This window comes from Indicator indicator, chromosome 11 (genome assembly GCF_027791375.1).
Source record: "Indicator indicator isolate 239-I01 chromosome 11, UM_Iind_1.1, whole genome shotgun sequence".
NCBI lineage: Eukaryota > Metazoa > Chordata > Aves > Piciformes > Indicatoridae > Indicator > Indicator indicator.
In genome coordinates, this window is record NC_072020.1 from 5,937,107 (window position 1) to 5,952,418 (window position 15,312).

Genomic DNA, 15,312 nt, shown 5'->3' on the forward strand with positions numbered 1-15,312 from the left:
CAGTGTCCTGGCCATTTAACTGTTGGTCTGAGAGTGTGGGCAAGGAGTGTGGAATTCAGTCCCTCAGTACACCTCAGTAACACCTCAAGGGCCCCAGGAGACACAAAACCGATGTCAAATGACCAAAGAGGTATGGAGACAGAAAGAAACAAGCTAGGTGGGTGAAGGATCTAAAGCTCAGGAATCTGGGCTGGATGTAAGAAGCAAAAAGGCCATAAAGTGACATTTCACAGTTCTGCTTTGATTGAACAGTAAAACTTAGAACAGCAGCAGTGCCTTGGAAATCCTTGTGGAACAAGGAGATGAATGAAATGTTCCTGAGAGACACCAAGAGGCCTCACTAAACCCAGGCTGGATCTCATTTTTCATTGGCAGGCAGGTAGGCAGCAGTGCACTGTGCCTGAAAAGCTTGAAAAAAAAGAAGTCTCAAGAGTAATCTGTCCTGTGTTTTATTTCAGGATTTTTTCAGCAAATCTGATCCTTTTCTGGAGATTTTCCGGATGAATGATGATGCAACCCAACAACTTGTTCACAGGACTGAGGTATGGGCAGGGGTATATTTACTTTCCAAGGATACAGGTGGGCTGTCAGGAGGAGCAGTTTGTTTCCCACACAGACTTTCATATTTAGAAACACTTCTGTCTTTTATGTAACTATTGACCAGTGGTTATTTGGTCTTGACTTATGCACATGAGAGTAAGGGAGGAATGTTAGTGATGGCACTGAAGCCAATGCTCCACATTTAATTAAAGTGCAGGTTTGTAGGTCAGGAGCTGCACCTGTTACAGTTAGCCCAACCCATGCTGCAGGCAGCAGCATATTTTCCCATTGAAAATGGTGCACATTCTGCACCTCCTCCCAGGCTGCTGGTCCTAGAGAGATTTGTGATCTGGGCTCCTTGCATTTGTTGCCTCTGTCCCAGTATCATTACTTCTTCCATGTCTTGACTGACACTCTTAAAAAGCATCATTTGGGTGTACAGATACTTGGGATCATGAGCCTAGCTGTTCTGGATCCCTTCAAGCCTTCCTGGCAAGGCAGACAGTGTGTCTGTAAATGGATGCTGCCCACCCCCATTGCCCACTCCTGCAGCTCTTCCATGGCTTGCAGTTCACAGATGGGTCTGGCAGCCCTTCCACTGAGGCATGGCAGTGCTGGGGCAGTCTCTGCAGTGTGCCTGTATGTGGCTCTGTGCCCCTTTCTGGAGCTTTCCAGGGGAGGAGTGTTGCAGTCTTAGGGTTGCTTAAAGGCACACATCCCATGTGTGTTGTTTTGCAAACCTCTCCTGATCTCTGCTTTCTCCTCTTGCTGCTGAGCATACTGTGCTGAAGAGTGTGGCTGTCAGCATTCTCTTTGGAGATCTGCAAAAGTTCAGGATTCCCTTCCTTTCTTTTCACTCATAGGTTGTGATGAATAACTTAAATCCAGCGTGGAAAACCTTTAAAGTGTCTGTAAATTCTCTGTGCAGTGGAGACCAGGACCGCAGGCTGAAGGTCAGAAGTCATTCCTACTTTCTGAATACTTTTACTTGAAGAAAGCAAAACTTTGTCTCCCTTTTTCAATTGAAGGTTCAAACTACTCTGTACTGCCATCACCTCTGATGAAAAAGGTGCTTATACAGCTGCTTTATGAGTACCACAATAACAGGAAGGGGGCAAAGAAGTGGTAATCCACTGCAATCAGTGGGTTGTGAGCTACAGCTCTTACAGTAACTTCAGAACATGACGGGGCTGATTTTGCCAGCCAGTTGGATAATTTGAAGCCAGCATCACTGAACTGTTGGAAGTGCACTCAAGGCAAGTTGCAGCCCTGTCACTGTTGCAACTACTCTTTCCTCACTTTCATGTGAGGAGCCCCTCTATAAATGAATTAGGGAGAAGAAAGATGTGTGTGTGGTGGGTTGAAATTATCCCCCAACTAATTTGAGTGAATTAACATCCAAAATAAAATTGCCAGACTAGCTCAGTTTAGGATGGAAGCAAATGAAGCTATATTTACAAGTAAACTACAACCTAGAAATATGAGATGCAAAGAATATGTACAAAATATACAATATATGTATTATATATGTGTATATACATATATATATATATACAATTTATAAACAACACAGAAAATCCTCAGAACACCCCTGGATGGATCCAGGGGACCCTTTCACCTCCTCCCCTCCTCCCTCCCTCCTTCCTGTTACCTCACACAGTAGTCAAAACAAAGATACCCTTTCAAAGCCACGGGAGAGAGGGGAAAGCTGCAACCAGAAGCAACAGAGAAAAGGGAGAACGAACTGTTTATGCCTCTGCTCTATATCCCATTAGCAATCCAATGAATTATATAGACCTTATTGTTACTTTTCTTTTTGCATTCAATGGTAATTGATTTTACTTTCAGTCTTTGCCATCAGGATCTAGGTTAAAGTTCCCCCTTCAAACTGTAGCAGTGTCCCATAATAACAACAGAGTTAGTTAATAGCTGGCAGAAAGACAGATGGTTGCAGACTTGCAGCTTTGGGTAGAAGATTTCATCTTCTTGTGGCTAATTTGGGTTAACTGAAGACTGAATCCAGTTGTCCATATTGTGAACTCAGATTTAAGGTTAATACTAGATGAGAAAATGTTAAACCAAGAGCACTGTCCCCAGTGTCTGTTCAGCCTCTTGGGCCTGACGAAAGGACACTGGACTCAAAAGTTTGTCTCTTCTTTTTTTAATCTCACCATACCAAATTGTCTAATAAAAACTTTCCCTTGTTCCTTCAAACTTATCTTCTTCCATCCCTTGTGCACAACCCTGTACAAGCAGTATTGCCATTTTTTCACTCAGTACATATTGCAAATAGAAAGAATAAACTGCCTGGTGTCTGTATGGTACAGTAAACACCCCAAATGGGCTGGAAAAGGTAAGAAGAAGCCTTATGAATGCCTGGTTTTGTACTGTTCATGCTGATTGGGATTTATAACTTTAGAAATTTGATGGCAGCAAGGACAGGAATGGAAATTGTAAGAATTGGAGAGGGGAAGTGTCTACGATGAGTTTAGCTCTCCATGAATGTTTGTACTTTGATTCACATTGTCTAAGCATTGCCATATCCTGAAAGCTTTGGCTCTAGTTGCTCTGCTTCACTTCCTAAAGCCAATGACAATATGTTACTGCTGAGCACTGGAAGAATTCCCTCTGCCAGATTTAACATAGGGAGATTTAGCACACTCTAGCTGCCTTGCTGGGCAGCAGCTTCTGCCCAGGATTGCTGCGTCACGGTGAACATCGCGTGAGGCCAGGCAGTTTTGTACCCACCTGCTGTGTCCTTTTGTGTGCTCTGGAAGGCTTTAAGAGGTGCCAGAAATACTTGTGAGGGAAATGTCAGCTTGTGAAAATTCTGCAGATGAAGGGAGACTTCTTAATGACAGCAAAGATGTTGCAACAGTCACTGCCTTTGACTTGCTTCACTTGGCTTCTCATCTCTTCCACTGAAATCACACAAGTACAGAGCTTAGTGGTCTGATGTGTTGTGAGAGATGGAGATGAACAAGGCATAAATACACTAGAACAGCTTAGTTTAACTTAGAGATGTTTGCTCTTTGTAAGTCTTGCACCCAAAGCAGCCTTTACACTGGCTGGGTATTTGAAACTTTGCTGTTGAAAATGTCTATTTTGAAAGATAAGATAAGCAAGGTCTCTGAATTCAGAGCAACCTATGGTTAGGGTCTCTCTCCCTATGGTTAGGGTCTGATGATTTGAATTCCTTCTGAACTTTTAATCCAAAGATAATCCAGTTTGGTATTATTTGGTTGTGGTGCAGAGGGGAGTTATTTTTTTCACTTCCTCTCAAGGCCTCTGTGTGTTCAAGTGGCTCCTTGCAGCATGAAGCCCTGGGCCACTGCTGCTGCTTGCCTGTGGGTAAGGAGGACAAGGTTACCTCTTGCTGGGCACTTGTAACGAGTCTAAAACTTAGTTCTACCATTCTGCCTCATTCTCTCTTGTGTCCAGTTGACTTCCTTGGCTCTGTGCACCTCATGCTGGAGTACCTGTGTCTAAGCATATGGGTTGCACCCTGTTGCACCCTGTGATAGGACAAGGGAAAATGGATATATACTACAACACAGGAGGTTCCACCTCAACATGAGGAACTTCTTCACTGTGAGAGTCACAGAGCACTGGAACAGGCTGCCCAGAGAGAGATTGTGGAGTCTCCTTCTCTGGAGACTTTCAAGCCCCATCTGGATGCATTCCTGTGTGACCTGCAATAGATTCTATGGTCCTGCTCTTGGGGGGTTGGACTTCAGAGGTTATTTCCAACCTCTAACATCCTGTGATCCTGGGTGATGTTTGCTTTCCTGCTGAGAGGTCTGTCTGCATGTGCTTATAGACCCTGCTGTATCTGTGATGTTGTGAGATGCATTCAGCAGTTTGAAGGAGCTGTGATTTAAATTCCTTTCTATACCAAGACCTTTATAAACAGCAATGCAATGGCCTTTCCAATGGGAGTTTGCACAGGCTATGATTTTCCATGCTTTTGTGGTAGATCATTTTTAACAAGATCTTCCTGAGAGCTTGCTGAAATTAATAATCTGTGCAATGCCTCTTCCTCAATACTGTTAGATGATGTGGTCCTTGCTTGCAACAGAAGGAGCTCTGCAACCTGTTGGAAAGGTTTTGATATTCTACTGGATGGGAATAGGCAATATTTTAGATTACATTTATTTTTAAAATTAAATGAAAACATCATCATAATAATAATTTAGTAATCTGTTCCCCAAGGTCTGTTATGGCATTTTGTGAGGTGGAAGGTTGGGTCTTCCTCAAACAGTTGTAACTGTGCTTTATTATGACTTCTCCAAACTGGTGAATCTTTCATGCAAAAGGATGGATCATTAGGAAGGAAAAATGTTTCTGAAAGGTCTGTGTAAGTGTATTGGCTGCCTCATTGTGAGTTAAGGAAAGGCAAACAGCAGTGGTGATTTGGGTACTGTCTGGGTTCTCTAGATCAGTAAGCTTCCAGTGACCTTTAGTACCACAGCTCTGCTTGTACAGGTGGATTACAAACTGTGGTCCTTCTGCCAGCCCTCAGTATCTCTGAAAGCCAGTGGTGAATGTAACTGAGCAGAACCTGTGGAAAAGGCTGAGCAGAGCTGGAGATATGAGCAGTAATACATTCAGACAAATCCATTAGTGCTTTTATTCTTGCCCAGTTTAGCTATCATAGCCTGCCTGAAGCACTAATGTGGAAAGATATGGTTCATGGCCACCAACAATAATTTGTGCAGGACTTCAGACAGCATATGGCACAGAGGGTAATTCAGCCAGTGTCAAATGATGATTAGAAAAGCATGGGATGAAGGATTTCACACTGTTCTGTAAGAGAAGGCTCATTGGGTTTGCAGTTTGCTTTGGACTTTTAGTTCCACACAGAAGGAATCACAGTGTGGGGGAGGCTTGCTGTTTATGTACCTGACTGAGTGATCTCAGGCTTCCCTGGTGAACTCTGCTCTTCTGCATTTCCCCTTTCAATTTACTTACAAAATGAATGCCAGTGGAGTCAGTCATCCCTTGCCTGCTTCCTCTGATGTTATTTCAGAGGCATTTGCATGTGGGGTCCTTCTTGTGGAAACTCTTCAGCACAAGAAAGGGGGACTCAGCCTTTATGTGTGTTTAATGTGAATCAAAAGATGCCTTCAAATGACCTTTTTAGTAAGTCAGTTCCTTTTCATTAGGCCAGGATATTTTCCTGGAATCTTGAGAATAATTGCCTTTCCCTTGAAGGGTGCAGATCCTGCTTTACAGTGCTGATTCATTAGTGATTTGAAGGATGTTACCATGTTGTGAATTTCCAGGGAGGCTCCTGTAAAACTGACGCCACAGCTGATAATTTTGGGTAACAAAAAGTTCCTTCTTGCAGGGCAAAAGAAACATAAAATAATTAAGCTTACATACTGGGATGTGGTATATATTTAATGAGCTAATAGAAATATTTGTACAAGTGCTTACTGCCTGACCAGAGCCAGGAGTTTCCAACCAGTGTGCTGGGAGGCTGCCACGTGATTTTGAGGATCATTATAAAATGGAATGGCACACTATACAAGCCAGGTTCTGAAACCTCCTTACACAAATGCCATTGGACTCATCCAGTAAATGATTCATTAGAAAGCTGCAACTCTGAAATGTTCCTCTTGCTTTCTTTCCCCTCTTCCCATTGTTCTCTCTCCATACCAATGGTTGCAGACACTGCTCTGATGATTAACAGCTCGAGTGCCTGGCTTCAGAAGGCCTTCAGTGGTTGTGGGGGATTTGCTGCACCTCCTTGCTCTGTTTTGTCAGTTTGAGTTAGTGTGGAGTTCAGTCACTTCATAACATGGAGTGTCCTGAATGCATTAATGGCAGAATCATGTTTGGAACCCTGATTTACCTCAGCATGTCAAGGACTGATCTGATCAATCCTCATAAACTCTGTGCAGGTGGGCTGCAAGATCTCAGCTCATCCTGAAAACAGACCTCACTAACTGCTGGGGTGTGTGAGCTCACCTGGCAGATCCCTTGTTCTCTCTCCCTTTGCCTTGGCTGTACTCTTGTAGCTGAAGAAGTTAGTGAAGCAAACAACAGATTGCAGTGAAGATACAGGAGACAGAAAGAGACTCAAGGAATGAGCTTGATCCTGGTTTTGTTAGAGTCAAGGGAACTCCTTCTGATGACTTTAATAAGCACCAGTTTATTCTCCATTATTGTAACTGCTGGAGAGATAGCAAATTAATTGTTGGCTTAATTAATCTAGCTTTGGGTTAATTGATGTTTGTGAAGTGCTTCAAAAATGAAAGAGCTATCTGAATGACAAGTGTTGTCACAACAATTAGGGGTGCAAGTGGTTTTCACAAGGGAGAGACCATCTGACATACAGAGATTAAAAAGAGAAGAGTTGATTTTCACATCTCCCAGGGCCTGGGCTGCTGCTGAAGAGCTTCTACATCTGAATAAAATGGGCAGGATAGAGAGAGACAGGAGTCTTCTTCCCATCCACTGAGTGACTCTAACAGGTTGAACTCCAGTGTTCACCCTCTAGAAAGAGATTTTTGCTTCTTGGAGCTCCTGGTTCCATGAGCCCTGGGGCAGAAATGAAGAAAAATTGTCCTGACATTGCAACGTGCAACCCTTGTGTGAAACAAGGGCAAGGAGAGGACAACAAGCAAGCAGAAATGTCCTCTGTGTGTATTTGTTTGGCTGGATTAGGGGATCCAGGGATTTCTGTTTCTCTTTTGCAAATAAGAGAGGATTGCCTCCAGATAATTGGTACATTGCTTTTTGGTGAGCTTACTGTCTTGGCGGCTCCATCTCAAAACAAATAAATGCAGCCTTCCACAGCTTTGCTTTGCAAGTCATCAGGTCAAGAAATGTTTTGAAGAGCTCTCACTTGTCTCTTCTGAGCTGTCTGAAAGTGAGTTTTAGTCTCCTGAAATGAAACAGAGGTTCCTGTGAGTGCTGCTGCCTGTAACCCAAATCAGAGGCGTCTGGGCTCTCCAGGGGGCAATAACTGATGGAGTACTAAGTCCCATCCCCAAGACCATGGGAAACCAGACCAAGCCAAGCCCTGGCAGTGAGGATCAGTTTCACAGTGGTGGACAGAGGGGATGCTGATGAATTAAACAACCTCGACATCTTTCCTGACTGTCCTGACTGACGGGTGGCAGTGTGGATAGTGCACTGAACACCCCACAGAGAACACCCCACAGAGCCCAGTGTCAGCTGCAGAGCTGCTTAGGGTAGAAGTTTAGAGGCCAGTGCTTCCATTTTGAGTTACAGGAACAAAGTGAAGCTCTGCTTTCACTAAAACAGATCAGGATTAAGGCTCAACTGTAACCTTGTAACGAAGCTGAATGCTGTAGGGAGAGAACTTTAAAGTGTCACCTATCTTATAGGGAGAGAACTTTAAAGTGTCACCTATCTTAAAGCAGATCTGTCAGTCTCATAGCCCTGCGTCTACAGGACACATTGCTGTGTGACTTACAGTATCTCCTGATATTAAAAATGGGAGAAAATGGAAGTGTAACCAGTTTTTCATATTCTTTTATTCATTTCTTTCAGCTGAGACTGGAAAGAATAGTGAAGGCAATTTCCAGACAATCTCATTTCAGGCTCTCATAAAGTAGCAAAGCCTAGCATTGGCTGACACATAAGCAGCTTATAAAGAGCCTTGGTTTCTTCACAGATACCTTTTTTTGCTGTGTAAATTGAAAATCACACACTCATGGAAATCCTCCTGTTGTTGTTAAATCTTGTAATAAATGTATTCTTTGCTATGAACAATGTATTTTGGCTATTTAAATGGAAAGCTCACCTTAAAATTCTACCGATAAAGGTGTCGTCTTAGTTTCTACCCTAACATACCACACAAAAATAGTTACACACTGCAGATAATTAAATACGTGTGTTTTGAATGGCAGCATCCCCAGGGAGCACAGCAGAATCAGATTTATGGCAAAACAAGGTGCTTGTTTAAAAAAAAAAAAAAGAAGTATCTTCAGGGACCTGATTATAAATTTAGGGTGTTGAAATCCAAGGCAACACGAGGGCAGAAATAGTTTTAAGTGTGTCTAGACTTTAAAGGTTTTCAAAGATGTCTCAGTACAGAGGGGTCACTTGGAAAGTGTGAAGGTTCTGGCAATGTGTATTCAGCCCTCCTGTACACACTCATCTCACCTACCACACGTGCCCTTAAGAGTATTTAGATCTGCGTGTTCTGTTGGCCAGACCCGTTTCCTCCCAGCTAGGTGGCATGGCTCCTCCATTACAGCATCCTGGCAAGGTGAGAGATAAATGGATGATTTGGAGCAGAGGTGTGTCTAGTTTGCTGTGTGTAAACACACAGATAAGCCAGGCTGGTCCCATACAGCTGTGCAGGATCTGCAGTAGAACTTGGGGAACTCTGTGTGTTCCTTCCAACACTCACCCTGACCACTCATGCCCAGCCCTGTGCTGCCTTCCTTTCTTGTATATAGATTTTCCAGGAAAGTGCTCTCCTTCAGCAGAATCCCTGTTTGATATAATCTATTTCTGGTTTGCAATGAATCCATTTCTAGTTGCAAGCAAGGCATCTGAAAAGCTGATGACTGCCTCTCTGGAAAGCAAAGCTTCTTTTGCAGGCTAAATAAGGAGGCAACACATCAGGCAGTCACAATTCTGCTTGTAGACAGACAGGAGTGTTTCAGACTCCTGCTCTTCAAAATATTGAAAAAAATAAAACTTTGTCAGAGTTGTGCCACAAATGAGTCTTCAACTCCTGGCCCAGATAAAATGTGTAAGGGAAGGATTTGCCTATTGTCAGATTCCCAGAGTGTTTTCTTCATAATACTACAACCAACCGTTCATGGATACAAGAGAACCTGGAGGGGAAAAAATGCTGCTGCAAACTGGTGGTAGGTGTTATTAATAAATGAAGTGTGTTGATGCAAGCAGTGCTGAAGGTTAGCACTGAAGCTCTTCATGCTGCTGTCACTAAGAAAGAAGGGTAGGAGTATACAAGCAGAGTATCTGACAGAGCTTTCTGTGGGGAAGGCCCACAGGTCTTCCTCCCCAGGTCCCCACCCTCCAGCCACTCTGAGCTCTCTGGAAAGAGTCAGGATCCATCCATGGACGCTTCCCCTTGCAGTTGGCTTGGACATGATAAGGAAACCTTCCCACTCTCTGTCAAGTATGGATCTCCCTGCTACCCTTCAACCCTTCCTATGTCCCTTTTCTCTCTCCTGGAAGTCCTAACACATGGAAGGAACTGGCTGAGATGAGGGAAGCAGAACTGTGGCCTGGCTCTAGCCATTTCTTGTGCCATGCTGGGCTTGAGGAATTTGCTTGTATTAAATCCTGCCAGCCGTGGAGAGGGCAGGGGTAAAGCAGAGTGGATGGGCAGCAGGAGGTGCCACGTGTGGCTGGAACTGAGGTTGTGATAACAGCAGCCCCCAGTGGCACTGTGGACATTTGTGAGCCTGTTATGTCCTGTCCCTGACATGTTGCCTTCTGCTACAGCGAAGCTGTGCCAGCAGTGTGAGACAGTGGTGCTCCTCGTCAGGATGCAGCTTGTGCCTCTCCAGGCAGACTTATGAATATGGAAAGCTTGCAGAAAATAATTCAAAACCACTAACTTGTCATTTTAATCACCTCATGCACATCTCAAAAGTTAGAATGGTGATTTTGTAGCCTAGATTTGTTTATTCACAGCACTTGGACCCTGAATCTCCTTAAGAGCTTTAAATCCTCACCACTGCATGACTTTAAGGTGACCTGCAAAAGTCAAATACAGAATGCTGGTACTGGCACATTCCTTGACTGCTCTCCCAGGCCAACCTGCTCCCCTTTTCCTGGCTGTTCAGAGCATGAAGCATCTCCTCATCTACTTCTGAAGCTGTTGACATTTCAGTTCTTTGCCTCAGTCTTTATTGACACAGAAACAGGGCCCTGATCTGTCTCACACAGCTCCTGGTGCCGATTTTGTTGGCTGTTCATTTCCTGCTTTCCTGCCAAAAGCAGCAGATTCGTTCCCATCACCACCACTGTGTCACTGTCATTGCTGCATGCACAGGGACAGGCTTGCCACCAAGGTTAAGGTCAAGGTCAGTTATAGGACAGATATTCAGAGGAGCTTAGGAGGTGAAGGTGAAGTCTGGGCAGGAGCAGCCCTCTATAGGCAAATAACAGGTTTTCTGTAAAGCCAAGTGTTCTCTCTGCAGGATATTAACTTTAAGCACTCTTTCATTCTAAAGGTATGCAGAGGTTTGCCTGTGATTAATGTTTAAAAAAAACAACAATAATTTTGTCTTTCAAGGAGTACAGCATTAGCAGAGGCTGGCACTGGAATCAGTTCCACTTGTGATGCTAGAATGGGGGATGCATGTCTCTTAATTGCAGCTGCAGAAGCAGTGATCCTTCACAACCCCAAACACTACAGATTCCAGTGAATTCTGCAAAACACAGGCCTGTTTTTAGTGCTGAAAGCTTCCCTGATTGGTTTGCCAGGACTGGGAAGAACGAAAAGATGCACATTTTGTAAGTGCTGTTGTGTTGCTTGTTGCCAAGGCAAACCCTCTTCCCTCACCAGCCACATTTTATCTGTCCAACAATGTGTGCTGCTTACGGGATGTCCATTGCTACAGTATCTCAGCACTGGTCAAGTTTTACTCATCAGAAACATCCAGAATTATTGGTCTTTTTTCAAATATATTGTCCTGCATCTTTTAGGGAAGTTTGCCCAGAATTCAGTGCTGCCAGGAGCCTTTGGTGCCTTACAGATGTGTATTTCCACTTGATGTTCTGGAGACAGGAGTCTGTGTAAGTCTGCACAAGTGCTACAAGAGCATCTGGTGAACAGCCTGCTTGTGCCACACAGTGCTGGGCTGCAGGAGAGCCTTGTGCTAGCAGTGTGCTTGCTCTCTTTTTCACCCCGTCCCCTGTTTGCACTGTCCTTATGCTTAACCACCTCTCAAAAATAGCATAAATACAAAGGGCCAAACAAAGTTTGTTAGGATTTTCATCGCCTTTTTTTTCCAAAACCCTCCAGCTTAGTTCAGCTGAAACATTTTGAGTCTGACAGTCCTGCCAGACTATTCAGCAAAAGAAATCCCCCCAAGAGAAGATGTGTTTATTCTTTGCTACTCAAGACATCACTTTACAGATGGATTTTCTTGCTGGGAATCAAAGACCTATTCCTGTTTCTGGATCAAGCAGAGCAAGTTTGTGTACTGTGCTTCGTGACAGCATTTCACAGAGTTCAGCTCCTGCTCAGGGAGGCTGGGTGCTGGCAAGCTCAGAGGGACATTCCTGGGGCCAGGAAGCACATAGCCATCATCTGTGCTGTTGAGGTGTGGGATTTAACACCCCCCCGTCCCCTCCCCCCCCCCCCCCATGGCTTGTATAAAAGCATGTTTCAGAGGAATACACTTCAGACAGACAAGAGCTGTGCTTGCCAGCTGTCATCTATGAAAAGGAACTGCTGAGTACTCGTTCTCATTTTCTACTTGGAATGTTTGGTAAATGAAGTACCCTGAGAGAATTCTGGGAATCTTAAAATACCCTGTAAGTTTGGAATAGCACTTGAGAAGTTCCCCTGCCTCTGTGATTAAACACTTTCTTCATCTCCACCAGGCAGTGTTACAGCATGAGTGTTACAGCACTGCAAGGAGCAACTGCATCTTCTGTTCACTGTCACTTCTTACACTGGAGAAACATAACTGTGTTTGAGCACAATGGCTTTTAGTCAATGGACATGAACAAAGCAGTGTTTCTTTTGAAATTAGTTGTGCTTGGAGTTTATAAAAACAGCTTGATGCATGACTTTTATATTCCACTTTGATTTCTTAAAAGCTGAACAAGCTGCTTAAAACTGCTTCTCCTTGAGAATCAATTTTTCATGTGGTGTTGCCATGATAGTTAATCATTCCTTAGTGCCTTTTCCTGTGCTAGACTTCAGTGATTTTAGCTATTAAAAAGGGGTAGCTGGAAAAAGTCCTATCAGCTTGTTTTCTGTCTTTGCTCTCTGCCCCAGATGAAAGGTATTGCTCTGAAACAAAATGGTCACTAGCTTGCTTTCAACTTTCTTTCTAGCTCTCGACCCATCTCCAGTGCATTGCTGTTAATAAGAACTGTCGTCAATTACAGCAACTGATCATTGTTCATTTCTTGTAGACCTGTGTTAAGAATCTTAGAGAGCTCAGGAATGTCTGAGTGTGTTTGGTTTGTAACAGAAAATGTGCAGAGTTACTCTGAACCCAGCAGTCCAGCAGCAGGCAGTTTCTTGCTCATGCTGTCAAGTTCTGCTCTGCTGAGTCCAAAGGGGTTTCCTGCTTTGTTTTGGGCTTTCCAGTGCTTCTTAGCCCAGCTTCTCCTCAGTTATCCCTTCTTATCTCACAGACACAGAAATGTCTGTTATAGACAGCTCTGTGGGACTCCTTTTTTCCAGGTTTTTTTTTTTGGAGAGGTGATGTGAATCTCCTTTTCATTTACAGTCTCCATTGCTTCACAGGGATTCCCAACAAGGATCCTAATTGTTTTGTGTGTTTCTCCATTGTTGGCTCTTACATCTCAGTTCCTGAGAGACAGGTGGATCCCAATCTGTGAAGAATTATTTGATTTTAATATCTACATCTAACCTTCATCCTACATTGCCTTGAGTTTTCTACCAAACCTACTACAGAGCAAACGCAAGTCTGAGCATCACTGCTTTGTTGCTTTTTCTCCCCACTGACTCCTGAAGGAGGATAAGCACAAATCCCAAAAGGATGATATCTTGGGATATTCAGGAATGGTTCCTGAACCTTTCTTCTAGCTGTTTCTATTTCAGTGCTGCCACCATCATATCAGCACTTCCAAAGTGTTTTTTTCCCCTACAGATTTTGTTAATGCCCCATTCAGAGCTCCTTAAATATTTGATTATCTTCACCATATTAATGGCAGAAATAAAGCCTAACAGTGAAGTGACTTCAGTCAAAAGGCTTTCTGAGATGTTCTTCAGGCCCGGATCTGTACTGAGTCACTGGATAGACCTCCCTAAGCTTCAGGAGGCATCCCCTGGAAGAAACAAGACTAATTACAGGCCTTCTGCTGGTAGTTTAGATCTAGATACTGTAGGTGAATACAGAATTACAGAATAATTTAGCCTGGAAGGGACATTGCCATTGTGAATTCAAATGACCTTGTTAGCAGCCTTTCTCTTACATGAATATGTAGAAGCAGAGAGTAAATAGGAAACCTGGTTTTATCTCCCTAAACTAGAACTGACTTGAATTCAAGTGACTGGAGCCTGATTCGGTGCTTTTGTCTGAAATACACTGGAGACCTTTGGCTGAGGTTTAAAAAAGCATCACCTATTGTTGTGCACCTAACCTGAGGCAGTCCTGGAAGGTGGGGCTTTTCAAGAGATGTCTTCTCAGCACCTTCTGAAAAGTCTCTTGAAGGGTCTTGAGCTGGAGGATTCAAAATCACAGGTCTCCAGTGAAAAATGTTTGCAAGGTTATTTCTGCATCTCCTCTTTATTGTTTTGCCCTCTGCACTATCTGGTAAACTGCCTGACTTGGTCCATTTCACAAAGCAGAGGCAGGGGGCCTTGCTCCTGGTAGGGGACAGTTGATTGTGGTGTTCCTTGCATTCCTCTGGTCATTTGCAGTGCTTCTGAAAGATGGAATCTTCTGACACATCACCAAAAGACACTTCTGCCAACTGCACTGGGTTTTGTACCTGCAGCTCCTGTGCTGTGGCACTAAACAGACATCTTTGTATGAGTGAGTGAGAGATCAGAGCCATAGCCTCTGTAAGGAGCTTTTCCTTTGCTTCCCTGCTTTCTTGGACATTAAATGCATTTCTTTACTTCACAGTTTCTGTGTGTGAAACTAACCTGTCTTCCCTTACTGCATTCACTTCATACTTACTCTGGAGAGAAGGAGATTGAGGGGAGACCTTATCATGCTCTACAGCTGCCTGAAGGGAGGTTGTAGCAAGGTGGGTGATGGTCTCTTCTCTCTAGGAACACAATAGCATGAGAGGAAATAGCCTCAAGTTGCACCAGGAGAGGTTTAGATTGAATATTGGAAGGACATTCTTCACTGAAAGGGTTCAGAGACTGGAAAAGGCTCCCCAGGGAGGTGGTTGAATCACACCACCCCTGGAGGTGTTTAAAAGAAGCAGAGATATGGTGCTGCTGAAGGATGTGGTTTAGCACCAGACTTGGTCAAGTCAGAGGATGGTTGGACTTGCCTTTTCCAACCCAAACGATTCTGTGATCAAGAGACTTAATAGTCAATATTTGTTCAGAGCATTTTCTTCAAGGATTATAAAACACTTCACAGTGAACTATTTTTTGTGGCATGAAGCTGGTTAATAACAACACAACCAAGCTGGAGGGAGCTAGAGAAAGTCAAATCTTGATCCTGCCAGTACCTCAGACAATACTGCCAAGCACCATTGTTGACAGGAATGAATCAGATCTCAGTGAGTTTCACAACTGAAATAAGAGCAAAACATTTTGAAATCCTAATGCTTGCCTTCTGCTCAGGTTTGCAAACTTTGTGTGTATGAAGACTCACTTTTTTAATAGGTGAGTTGCAAAATAGTCACAAAGTTTTAATGCCTGGGACAAGTCACAACACACTTTGGTTTCATGCAGGGACATCATCACAGAGGCAGCATAGCCAGGAAATTCTGCACCTCAAGTCCATTTTTCCCCTAGTACCAGTGTAGGGGCAGAGTGCTAATGTGGGGGTAAATAATTTGGTTGGGATCTCATCAGTGTGAGAAGCAGGGTGCACTGTCACATGTTTGTGACACTCAGCAGTGCTGTCTGATGGCAGCTGA

At 43.7% G+C, this 15,312-nt stretch overlaps 1 protein-coding gene across 1 annotated transcript in view; it reads left to right on the forward strand.

The window, feature by feature from the left end:
- CPNE4 (copine 4) overlaps window positions 1-15,312 on the forward strand; it is a 118,805-nt gene that overhangs the window by 48,496 nt on the left and 54,997 nt on the right. Inside the window, exons 5-6 of the mRNA XM_054385091.1 lie at window positions 459-542; window positions 1,404-1,493. Coding sequence (XP_054241066.1) covers window positions 459-542; window positions 1,404-1,493 — 174 coding nt within the window. The remainder of the gene's footprint in view (window positions 1-458; window positions 543-1,403; window positions 1,494-15,312) is intronic.